This window comes from Momordica charantia, assembly GCF_013281855.1.
Source record: "Momordica charantia cultivar OHB3-1 chromosome 5 unlocalized genomic scaffold, Mcharantia_2.0 BLBB01000005.1, whole genome shotgun sequence".
NCBI lineage: Eukaryota > Viridiplantae > Streptophyta > Magnoliopsida > Cucurbitales > Cucurbitaceae > Momordica > Momordica charantia.
This window is the reverse complement of record NW_028275163.1, coordinates 22,679,716-22,692,157: the sequence shown is the minus strand read 5'-3', so window position 1 is coordinate 22,692,157 and position 12,442 is coordinate 22,679,716. Positions and strand designations below refer to the sequence as shown.

General features: G+C 31.8%; 1 protein-coding gene across 1 annotated transcript; it reads right to left on the bottom strand.

Moving 5' to 3' along the window:
* Nucleotides 1–1,099: 1,099 nt before the first annotated feature.
* Nucleotides 1,100–11,053, bottom strand: LOC111014283 (pleiotropic drug resistance protein 2). Its single transcript, XM_022288950.2, has 20 exons — nt 10,245–11,053; nt 10,044–10,164; nt 8,080–8,168; nt 7,536–7,620; nt 6,693–6,983; nt 6,271–6,361; nt 5,294–6,194; nt 5,042–5,202; nt 4,852–4,955; nt 4,575–4,740; nt 4,382–4,471; nt 4,133–4,251; nt 3,711–4,043; nt 3,331–3,621; nt 3,170–3,253; nt 2,963–3,096; nt 2,656–2,883; nt 2,412–2,583; nt 1,673–1,927; nt 1,100–1,589 (listed from the first exon to the last, which is right to left on the bottom strand). The coding sequence occupies exons 1-20, from the start codon at nt 10,547–10,549 to the stop codon at nt 1,320–1,322; spliced, it is 4,290 nt and encodes a 1,429-aa protein (XP_022144642.1). The 5' UTR covers nt 10,550–11,053; the 3' UTR covers nt 1,100–1,319.
* Nucleotides 11,054–12,442: the final 1,389 nt, after the last annotated feature.

Below are 12,442 nucleotides of genomic sequence, written 5' to 3'. Positions count from 1 at the left end.
GAGAGGGAAGAGCGGAGCAAATGAGATAAAAAATGAAAAAAAATTAATATACAACTCATTAGTGTCATATCGACATTCTATTAATTTTAAAAGTCGAGGATCAAATTGTGGAGACGCTGACGACATGAAGTCATGGAAAGAGAAAACCAATTGGCCGAACGACATTTTGAATGACATATACTATATTAAATTTAACTAAACTTTAGGGGCACGTATCCCCTGGTTCCAACATGAATTTGTCTCTGTTATCAAATGTAATTTTTATAATGTATAAAATTACAAATAAAAATTAGATTAGTTACTTTTTAAAAGTCATGTAATTATTCAAACCTAATATTATATTAAAAACTTTAAATTTATTTACATATTTATAAAACTAATCAATTCAACTCCGTTTGGTAGGTTATTTTTAGAGCTCGTGGTCGTTAAAGTATGCATTTTAAAAAAAATTCAATCAATGCAAGAATGAGAAATGGAATACGAATGGATTAATAATATTTACAGATTAACTACCTTACACAATTAGCAAAAGTTTTTACTAAATAAATTTAAAATTTAGCAAGATAAAAGTGATTTTAAAATTTATAAAAATATAAATTCAAGAAGAGTGTCTTAATTAATATTTTATTCTTTTTTTTTTCAAAAGTAATGTTTTAAATTATCCTAAAAAAAACTTTTAAAAATGATCCTAAGTAAAAAAATACCTGAAAATGCAATCACTACTTTTAAAATTATTTTGCCCGTAAAAAAAATACTTTTAAAATTATTTTTGATTAATTAAAAATAAATATTTTTCGTTATTCAAAAAGTAAATACTAAACTCACTCTAGATGTTTTCTTTCCCAGAGTAATTCAAAGAATTATAACAAATTGAAAGAGTTAAAAGACAATTTAAAAAAAATACATATTCAAATACCAATACAACAAAGTGTTTTATCTAAAAAACAAGCATATAGATAGAATAAGAAAGGAGGGAACCATTTTGTTCCCTCATTTATAGCTGTTTTTAAAATTCGTCGAACTACATCAGCTTAACCTTTTTAGTTCATTGATGATTTAACATAGTATTAGAGTAGGAGGATTTGTGTTGGAACGTCTATAACATCATGTCATGTCCTTCTCGAGTAATATTGATAACCACTCATTGAGTCTTGTGCAAATTTTCAAATCTGTAAGTGAGGGGAGTATTAAAATTCATCCTAACCTATTAGCTTTTAAGCTTTTGAATTTTTAACAGCAGTCATGCAATTGATTTCTATGGTACAAGACTATAGCTGATGACTAATAAACATTATACAACACTGCTCTAGATAATGTGCCTATCTCCTCTGGAAGTTAAGGAATTTGATTCCACAAGCAAACACTGAGCAGAAGGTCAGAACCCAAACGACATGGGCTGCGACCACGACCGGGATGAAGTCGTAATCGTACCCGAACCGTTCCTTAAGAAACATCTTTAATCCTACATTTCCAGATCCTGGAATCTCAATCTCAACATCTTTGTCCCCAACTTGGGAAGCCACAAGGCCATATATTGTCCAAGCCATAGGAGAAGCCCAGTAATACCATCTCCACCAAATGGGAATTAGCTGCAAAAATAATGTTGGTTTAAGTTTGACTATGATTTTGAAATGATTTTGAGTTCTAAATATCAAGTTTAGATGTCGTGTACCGGTCGAGGAATAAGAAAACCCGCAAACAAGTTCCAAAGGCCAAGGAAAAAGTATATGACAATGGCTGCAATATGGTGGTCTGGAGTCAATGCTACAACCATCATCCCATACAGTGTGAAATATATGAAGCACATTAGAACCAAGTAGTAGAACACTATAAATTTTCCCACTTTCCACTCAAATCCAATCATGCTATAAAAAACGAGACAGTAAATAAGAGCTTGAATTGAAATATAGACTGTTTCAATTGCCACCTGCAGGACAAAGAGGTTTAATCTTTAGTTAACTTTTCCTATATTTCACTACAAAACTAAAGGCATAAAAAGAGAACTTTCATTAGAGTTATACAAATGTTTGATTAAGAATTTGTTAAAACAAATTAATCTTAAGCTATCAGTTTAAGCTTATGGGTCAATAACACTTAACATGGATCAAAGTAGTAGTTTATTATTTCCTTCCGCTCCATATGATAAACCACATATTATCGTTAAGGTATCTATAAAAATTAAATTTACCATAACCCAACAGCTCAAGCTTTTGAGTTGATTGGTGATTTAACATAGTATCAGAACAGAAGGTCATGTATTCAAATTCCTGTAATGTCATTTCAAATTTACCATAACCCATCAACTTAAGCTCTTGGGTTGATTGGTCATTTAATCATAAAGTCTCGTGTCAATATACGAGCAAGTGAGAGTTTAATAATATAATTTGAAAGAGGTGTGTTGTTCTTGTTACCTGAGCAAATGCATAAGGCAATGCAGAGTACATCCCTGCAGCTCTTTCACGATAGAAAACTGTTCTCTCAATACCAACTACAGCCTGCACAGCTGAAGCATTGGTAGATCCAAGGAGAAGAACTGCAGTGTATATAGCTCCCAAAATATTCAACACATCTTGTTCCTTGGCTCTGTTGAACACAAAACATCAAAACTACAATAGGCGAAAATAGAAATAATTACAGAGGTTTGCAAAGCCTTACAATTTTTGTCCCTTGTTCCAGAAGATTAGACCAAATAAGGTACCGATAATTATCGTAATGAAGAACCGTATGGTGTTGTATTGAGCGTGCTGCCAATAAGATCGATGTTGTTTCCAAAAACAAGCTTTGCACTGAAACAAAAATGACTGTGAGTATTTGGTTGGGAAGTGTAGATCCTTAGAGCCTTGAGCTGGAGTACTAAGTTCCACTATAAGTTCTTGGTTCCTCCTGAAAAGAAGAATTGCAAAGTTAAGAAAAATGATTGTTAACAAGTCACTGCTCAAACTTAAAGCAGAGTCATGCGTACTGATAAAGTGGAGATTCAGCGAAAATATCAGCAAAATCGACATCCAGTTGAGCCTCCATTGAAGTGGCAGTAGCCTCAAGCATCCACGTAGCAGGATTTTGGCCATCTTCAATCTTTGGAATTCCTGGAATAGCCTGTGATTTACAATCCTCAATAGAAAGCCACCAAATTGAACATTTGAATAGAAAATAGAACAAATATACTCACTTCAAGATATTCAATGAGTTTGCAAGATCGCTGACCAAGAGGTCCAGCATAAATCATTTCTCCACCACGTTTCATGAGCAGTAACTACATTAAGACGTACAAAAATAAAAACGATGAGAGAAAACAACAAACACAATCATGTAGAGACTCTGTAATTATACCTCATCAAAAGCTTCAAAAATGTCTATGCTTGGCTGGTGAATTGTGCATACAACAGTTCTCCCTGTATCAACCGTATTTCTCACGGTACGCATAACAATGGCAGCGGATCTAGCATCAAGGCTAGAAGTTGGTTCGTCCATGAAGATGATAGAAGGATTAGCAACCAACTCCACTGCTATTGTCAACCTCTTCCTTTGTTCTGTTGAAAGACCATCTAGTTCTGGAAGCCCCACTATAGCATCTCTAATTGTATCAAGTTCTATTAATTCCATAACTTCTTCTACAAACATCTGTATCAATGAAGAATAGTCATTCAATAAAAGTTCAACCACATTTTTTATGGTTAGAAAAAGAGAAAAAAAAAACTTGAAAAATATACCTTTCTTTTTCTGATATCCACATTGGAGGAAAGGCGAAGCCAAGCAGAAAACAAGAGAGACTCGTAGACAGTGACATAAGGCGAATGAATGTCATTTTGTTCACAATAACCACTTACTCGAGCAAAGGTCGATTGCTTCTTTGGATAACCAGAGATGTATATACTTCCTTCAATATAACCACTAGTCTTTCTCCCAGCTAAAACATCCATGAGAGTAGTTTTTCCAGCACCACTAACACCAACAAGTGCTGTTAATATACCTGGTTGAAAAACTCCACTAACATCTCGTAGAATTTGAAGACGGCCTTCCTCAATCCCATGCATCTTCATTTCCTAATTTGGAAGATGTCGAGGTTTAGCGATCAAGTGGTTTCATCAGTTTTATAATATCTTTACAAAAACTTAGAAACTTCTTAACTCACAATAGGCATATCAACATAATAGTTGACTTGGTTGAATGCAAGTGAAAGGGGCTGGAAAGGCAAAACCATTCCTCTCGTTTGAATATGATACGAAGATTCGATGACTTCGCAATCAATGCCTACAATTTTTTTTTTTTTAATACTATCATACCTCGTTACTAAAAAAGATAGCAAACCTCTAACTAAAGAAAATATACTATCAGTCCACAAGAAACTTGATCATGCAAGTTCTTCCTTCAAAACTCGAACCTGCTAATTTATGTTGTGTAGTGGAACTTTCGTTTTTCCTTTGCTTCTTGTCTTCATCCATGCTAATTACTGTCTTTGAATAAGTCAACGCTGAAAACAGCTTTAAAAGAATCAGTGCAATAATAAAGTAATAATTCAAAATTGATAAAACAGATTAAAACTCTGGAATATATTAAGGGTTGAGATTGTTTACGATCCAAGTAAGTCAGAGCTATTGTAAATAGAATGTTGAAGAGAAGATTAAAGGCAAAGAGTGCTGCAATGCAAATCCAATACCAACGTTCTTCCTTAAAGAAGCCCTTGCTAGCAAGCAACACTTTCCCAACTGTCGGTTCATTAATTTTATCGTCAGTATTTTTCTGCATCAGTCAAGTATGTTTTAAGTTATTATGACAGAAAAAGAACAGATGACTAAAATCAATTTATTTTCCAATTGAAGATCCATAAACGTTCTTTCAACTTAGATTTACCTTGCTCCATCTTTTGTCTAGGAACTCATTAATGACAATGGCATTTTGTCCATACATCATGGGAGAAACATAAAAGCCCCAAATCATCCATGGCTCAATATTACCTGTGTATTAAAGGAAAATCAAAATTGGGTGAACAATAAATTTTCATCTACTAAATTAGTATGCTGTAGAGTTACAATTTACTTACCTTTGTCAATAATGAAACCTCCGAGCAAGAAAATTAATGATAGAGAAAAGGTACCCAAAGTAGTTGCAATAACTAGTGTTCTCCCAATTGCAGCCAAAAGTCGAAACAATGATAGTCCCGCTTGATGTGTGGCAAAGAACGCCAAAAGTTGTTTAAAAAACCTAGAGAATTGATCAACAATTGAGCAAGTAGAGTTTATTTTATTTTATTTTTTTACAAATGAAAAAAAGGAAGGAAAAAGAAAATATATACCTACTAGGAGCAGGAGCAAATCCAATTGTGTAATAAGTAAGAAGAACCCATATCCCTGATTCTATGAGAGAGAGAGGAATTCTAAGGAGCCAAATAGGCAAACTGAATGCCCAAGCTGGATAGAACAAGAAATCCCTTTGCTTAAAGAACACTGGAAGCCTGAAAAGAGTGAGAGCCAATTCGGCCAATCCATTAAACATGGCATTCATGAGGCTGAAAAATAGAGCTCCAAAGAACTTGCTTCCATCCCTCGTGGTGCCCACTTTCATCTCACTCCTCAGAAACACAGTCATACCAACGATGGATATGATTGTAATTTGGACAGCCTTAAACACGTAGAGAAAAGCATTTCGCTTCATTAGCAGTAGCTCTCTTGAAAAGCAGGCCTTGAAGAGCTCCCAATTGGATAAACTATATTTCGCCATGACTAATGCAGCTGGGTGGGTTTTAGATTTGTCATAAGGTACTGCAAGATTGGAGGCAAGTTGTTGACCAATGGAAAAAGATTTGAATCCCTGCAAAAATTCAGGAGCTGAAATGAATCTATATGGGTGGTTCTTTTTGTACCAATATTGTTCTTGGTCCTTTTTTGATGTCACTTCTTGTAAGAAATCAGCAACTCCTTTCCTTTCTGGACATTTGAAGCCCATAAATTCAAAGAATTCAAGGACATTTTCTCTTGGACCTTGGTACACAATTTGTGCTTCTGAAAGTAGAATTATATCGTCAAATAGATTATAAGTTTCTGGGGCTGGTTGTAGCAGAGAAATGACCATTGTTACGTCCATTATATGAACCATCTGTCTCATGAACTTACATATATGAAACGTGGTGGAACTGTCCAATCCTGTTGATAATTCATCCATAAACAAAGCCTTTGCTGGCCCTACTAGCATCTCCCCTGCACACATTTTGCCCATATTTTGGTTAAACTTCACAAACTATCAAGAGAATTCTAAAAATTGCATATTTCCAACCTGCAGTAACACGTTTCTTCTGGCCACCAGAGATTCCCCTTCTCATGTCATCACCAGCCAAAATATCAGCGCAAACTTCCAACCCAAGTATCTGATGGATAGTTATTTTTCGATTTCAATGAAGTCAGCTCAATAAATGGTTAAAATATACACTTTGAAAGTCATAATTACAGTCTTAATCCTATGTCATTTGTAAATTTTTAGCCTCCATTCTCTCTCTCTCTCTCTTTTTCATCATTTTCATTCTTATTATTTTCACTTTTTGGATATAATTACATGCCATGAGAGAGAGAGAACATAACTTTACAACATATCAAGATGTCATCTTATGTTAACTTCTACGTGATATCCTGTCGGCTATAACCAAAGTATGAAAGATAACAAAGTCAAAGGACAGGAATTGTATTGCCAAAACTGCTAACCTTGAGAATATAATCTGTAATCAAACTTTCTTTTTGGCCAGTAACAGAGATGGCTTTCATGAATGCATCAATCTCAAGTTCTGGTTTAATGCCTGCTTCTTTCTCTCTTCTTGTGAGCTCAGTCAAAAGTTGATATCTTGTGCCAATTCCCAAACAACGACTAGAGAAATCCAATGTCTCTCTCACTGTCATTTCCCCACAATGAATGTCATGTTGGCTGATATAAGCACAAGTTTTTTGAGGCACAAACTCATGCATTTCATGTCCGCAATATGTCACTTTCCCACTTTCCTATTCACATTTTTCATATTGTTGTTTTGTTGTAAGAATTTGGGATGATATGACCTTTTTGATTCTATCACAAACAAGCTATGAAAAAAAAATAATAATTGAATGTTTAAATACTATTTTGGTCCTGTAATTTCAAGTTGAGTTCATTTTTGTCTCTGTACTCTCAAAACCTTCATTTTAGTCTTTATACTTTCAAATTTTGTTCTTTTTAGCATTTTCACTTTCAAAATTCATGTTTTGGTTCCCGAACTTTTAGAAAGTGACAATTTTTGTTCTTGTTTGAAAACATTTAACACAATGGAAAATCCTTTTATACAAAGACTACATTTTAAGAAATTTATTGAATGTAGTATCATGTTGAAATTGTGATAGAAAAATAAGGTAAAAAATAAAACGAAGAACCTACGAGTCACTATTTAAAAGTACATGAACTAAAATAGATATTTCAAAAGTAAAGTAACTAAGATAAACAAAAGTTGAAAGTATAATGACCAAAATAGTATTTAAACTAAAAAAGAATTACCACCAATGCATTAAATTTAAATGACGCACTCTCAAACTTTTATCAAGTCTCCCAGCAAGTGCCAACAGCAAGGTAGTTTTCCCAGAGCTTGGAGGACCTAAAAGTAGTGTCATCCTGAAAAAGATAAATAAATGTAAAAAATCAGTGCACAAACATCATATGTAATTACAAGAGTGGACCTACCTACTGTGCTATTGTAAAAAATTATGTTTAATGGAAATTGACCCAAATAACATATTTAAACAAAAAGTTAAGAGGCCAAATAGAATTTAAATTTATAATACCAAAAAAAAGAAAAGAAAAACTTAAAATTTGGAAAATATAGATTTTATACATGATGTTATTTGTAAAACTAAAGTAAGTGATTTCATAATAAAAGCATCAACTTGGCTCTCCATTGTAGTTGGAAAAAATTAGAATCCGTAAAGCTACAATTAAGGAAATAAAAGAAAATGGAAAAAAGTCAACTTTTTTTTTTGTTTAAATACTTTGTGAACTTATTTGATAATTACAAAGTCAATGGAGGAGGAGGATTTTAGAAAAATAAATATAAAAATATAAAAAGATCTGTACCTTGAAGGTTTGATAATTCCATTTAGCTCTTTAAGTATCTGGATCTTTCTCTTCTTGGATGGAGCCAACCCAATCAATCCAAGCAAGCTCTGTTTTTCATAACATTCAAATCAAAAATAGAAATATCAATACATACTAATTTAAGTTAGTACTAAACAATTCTTTTTTTTTTTTTTACTGCAGTACTAAACAATTCTTACTTTAATTTTTTAAGGAGTTTCATTTAACTAATATTACATATGAATATTGATAATAGCAAATAGATTACTATATATATATATATATTTTTCTTTTTTAAGACAATAGATTACTATATATATATATATATATAGTAGTAATGATTCTTTTTGCTTATTACAAAATAAATCATTAAAACTAAATTGATATAATAATTAACTAAAAATCATCTAATTAAAACTAAGGAATATAAATATTTATAAATCAATTAAAGATAGCACTAAATGGCTAATTAATTTAAATAAACACAAAATATAAATCAATAAAAATTGTTCATTATTGTTGTATTTGTGTTGTTATTACTGCAAAGAAGAATTTAAATTTAAATTTTAAGATAATAGAAAATTTGATTGAATTCCTTTAGGAAATGGTTGGTGTTAGTTTTTTATTTTTTATTTTTTGAATTCAATAATTATGGGGTAGAAGGCGTAAGTGTCTAACCATCAACTTCTAGAATGTTAATAGATAACTTATCTATTAAATTAAATTCAAACGGGTAAATTAATTCAAAAATCATTATTATTATTATTATGTCAAAATACTACTATAAATTTAATAACAATGGCAATTAACAAAGAGATACTCACGAACTCGTGGTATTAATTGTATTATTTAATAATGTCCATTTTTTAGTACGATGGTTAATGAGGTTGATGAGAAAGCATAATCAAGTGGAAAAGACCCCCAACTAACATAGGGCCACTTACCTTACTAGATAGGGGGGGACACGGCTGTCAAACATTAGAGCAAGAGCCGTATCATATTCATAATTATACCTTATAATTAAAATACTCAAATTTTTTAGAAGTGTTGATAGCAATATTATCCCAGCTAAAAAATATCAAATGGTCTGGATTTTTAGTTAATTTTCAATTTTACCCTTCAATGCATTAAAACTTCTTAATTAAGTTTAAAAGAAATGGATTTTGTTGATTAAAATTTCAAACTTTTGATTCAATCTCCAAATCTTTACATAAATAAACTATTTTAATGTCGTGTATTATGTATTTTTAAAATGATCGTTTCCCAATCTAGATTGGCAAACAATAATTTTAATATAAAATTTAGAAATTAAGAATTTAAAATACAGGAAATAAATCAATTTTAATTTTTAACTTGACAACTTGTATCAATTTTTACATCAAACTTTTAATTTCACCCAATCGCTCTGTCTGCAATTTGAACCAGTCGATAAATTTTCATTTCGAACAATTATTGAAAAAACTATTATCATGCATATTAGATGAACTATAAAACATAGATTTGACATGAAATAGATAGGATTCAAACAAAACAGATCAGTACCAAAGCGAGCATAGTTCAACGCTAATCGACATATATCTCAAACCAAGAAGTTATGAGTTATATCGGTTAGAATCCATATAAATGAATTAAATTTACCCAACTCATCAGCTTAAACTATCATGTACGCACACCAGTTTTTATTCCACAAAGTTATTTAATAGTTTGTTTTTGACATTAATCAAACTTTATTTTTTTTGTTCAGCATGATTTTCATTACATTAGTAAACTTTTACAGTATTATTATTATTATTTTATTAAAATTAGAGGGTGAATTAACGAAAACTTTAAAATTGATACCATGAAAATTGAAAATTTGACACAAGTTAAAAAATGAATTTTCCTCCAAAATAAAACATTTGAATGAGATTTTTTTTTTCTTCTTTTGTTTTCTAAATCCAAAGGGATTTGAAATGGAAAAATACCTCAAAAGTATGGAGAGTGACGTTGAGCAAACTGGGCTGCGCTCTGCTCCCAACATAAACGTCTCCTTCAACTGACAAATTCTCGAAACGAACTTCAATTTTCGGAATTTCAATCCCCACTCTGCACCACCAAAATCTTCGCTCATCAATTTTCAAATCCCTAAATTGGCGTTTTCGATTTAGGGCTTCGCATAGGCTTACCGATCGGTTCTGTCTCTGAGCCGTCGCAGAAATTTCTCATGATCTTCTTCAGCAACTTTCAACAACCTTTCCATCAACTCTTTCCTCTCCTCAAATCCGATCTTCCTCACGTCCACTTCCTTCTGAAAAAATCCGCCATTGTCCGCAACTTGCCGGAGCAATCCCTTTCGCAGCCGATCGTACGTCGGAAGCCGCTCCATGGCCGCCCACCGGAGCTCTTCCTCCTCCTCCTCCAGCCTTCCGCTCCGCCTGCTACTGCTACTCGTGACTCGAGCGAAATCGTCCACCACCGATCCCGTAGCCATCTTATCAAAAAACCTGCAAATTAGACCTACCGAAAACTCTACGGACCAGTTCGATCTTCTCGCCGAAAATCAGAAACTGGTTACTTCCGATTCAATCTCCAATAAAAGAAAAGAATCAGACTCGTCGCCGTTGTCGGAGGCTCGAATTATTGATCATCGGAGAAGAACAAGTTTATTAAAGCATCAGACTATCCAAATACCAAAGTAATTAACAGTTGCTAGCATTTGGCAATCATCTCCCTGCAAATCATCCGGCGGCCGGAAATATCAGCCGGCGACGCAGATTCTCACCAGTTATGCTTCAGGCAGCCGCTGGCAAAAGTAAAACTCCGGCGCTTGGTAGAGACGTGAATGCTCCGTGGAGAAGCGGGAGAGACAACGTATTTATGTTTGGCAAAACAAATCGGTGCAGTTGAAGAAATTATTTGGAGATATCAACACAAGTAGCCTTTTTTTCAGTCTACTTTGCTAATTTGTTATTTTATTGCTTTAAAACCTCTACATTTAAAATGTTTATTTAAATGTTGTACTTCTAAAATTTGTATATTTCCAAAATGTTCGTTTTTGTCATTGTCTTTTTAAACACTTGATCGTTGTGCACATAACGGAAGTCCTTTAATATAAAGTCATTGTTATATTTCAAAAAAATATATTGAGTACTATAGTGTCGTATTAAAATTGTGATTGAAAAACGAGATTAAAAATAAAATTAAGGAAAGAAAATAGTCACTTTTTAAAATTATAAAGACAAAAACGAACATTTCGTAGGTTCGGCTTAAAAAAATACGTGTGTAAGAAGAAAATCGATGTCTCCTTCTTACCACCTTTAAAAAATAGATATAAATTTGTTTTTTTTTTAAATAAACGAATGTCAAGTTTTCAATGATGATAAATAAGAAGATAACTACTTATCCATAAATATCTAAATATTATTATTTGAAAAAAAAATGTTTCTTAAATAAAGTCACTTTTTATTAACATTTTAGAAGAATTACTAAATTTAGGATGTGTTTTTTCCCTATAATTTAGAGTGTATTTAGTAAAGTTGAACGAGTGGTATTAGATAACTATGTTTTTTTTAATCCACGATATTTAGTAGTAAATAAAATAAATAAATATATATTTTTTTTCAAAAACTTACTCTAAATCTTATTGTTCAAGAAAATATTATTAAAATTCTCGTAACTAAGCACTTGAAATATTCTCATAATTTTTTTAAAAAGTATTTAAATTAATAAGATATATCACTTTTATCCTATAAGAACAAATAAATGCGTCAACCAAAAAACAAATAAATGCGTCAACCAAAAACTAATAGTGTTATGAGGGAAGTATTTTGCAAACTTTGACATATCTAAAATGATCACGTAATTCTATTTTTGCCAACTTGAACTTAATTTAATAATTAGGTTATCAGCATTTTCTCTTTAAATTAAAAGGTTTGAATCTCGTCTTTTAACAAAAAGTTTGAATCTCACAACTATCATTATTCGGAGAAATTACACTATATAACATAAATTTAATATATACTTCTTAAAAAGTTGCGACTTTTCTTTTCTTTTTTTCAAATATAGCATTAATTTCATGGGTACATGAGCTTTTTTTTTTATTTAAACATGAGCATCTCTTTCTTAATTGCTATTGTTATTAATATATATATATAATTTATTTTAAAACACTATATTTGAAAATACATCTTTATTTTCTGTTATTACAAATATAGTATTTTACAAAATTAGTATAGTATGAATACATTTTAAACTAATTTTTTTAGTACTCATCGAATCAATCTACTCCCTTTGTATCACTTCGTGCCAAATCATGACTCGTTAATCATCATCGACAATCTATTCAGGATTCTAACCTCAACGGTTAGCAACTAAACTTGAAGGT

Bases quoted from the DNA above. Each gene is read 5' to 3' on its own strand.
- LOC111014283 (XM_022288950.2), bottom strand. From the start codon at position 10,549: ATGGCTACGGGATCGGTGGTGGACGATTTCGCTCGAGTCACGAGTAGC. The intron at 10,165-10,244 runs GTAAGCCTATGC...TTGGTGGTGCAG, and splicing joins CTCAGAGACAGAACCGATCG to AGTGGGGATTGAAATTCCGA. The intron at 4,044-4,132 runs GTGAGTTAAGAA...CTTCCAAATTAG, and splicing joins ATTATGTTGATATGCCTATT to GAAATGAAGATGCATGGGAT.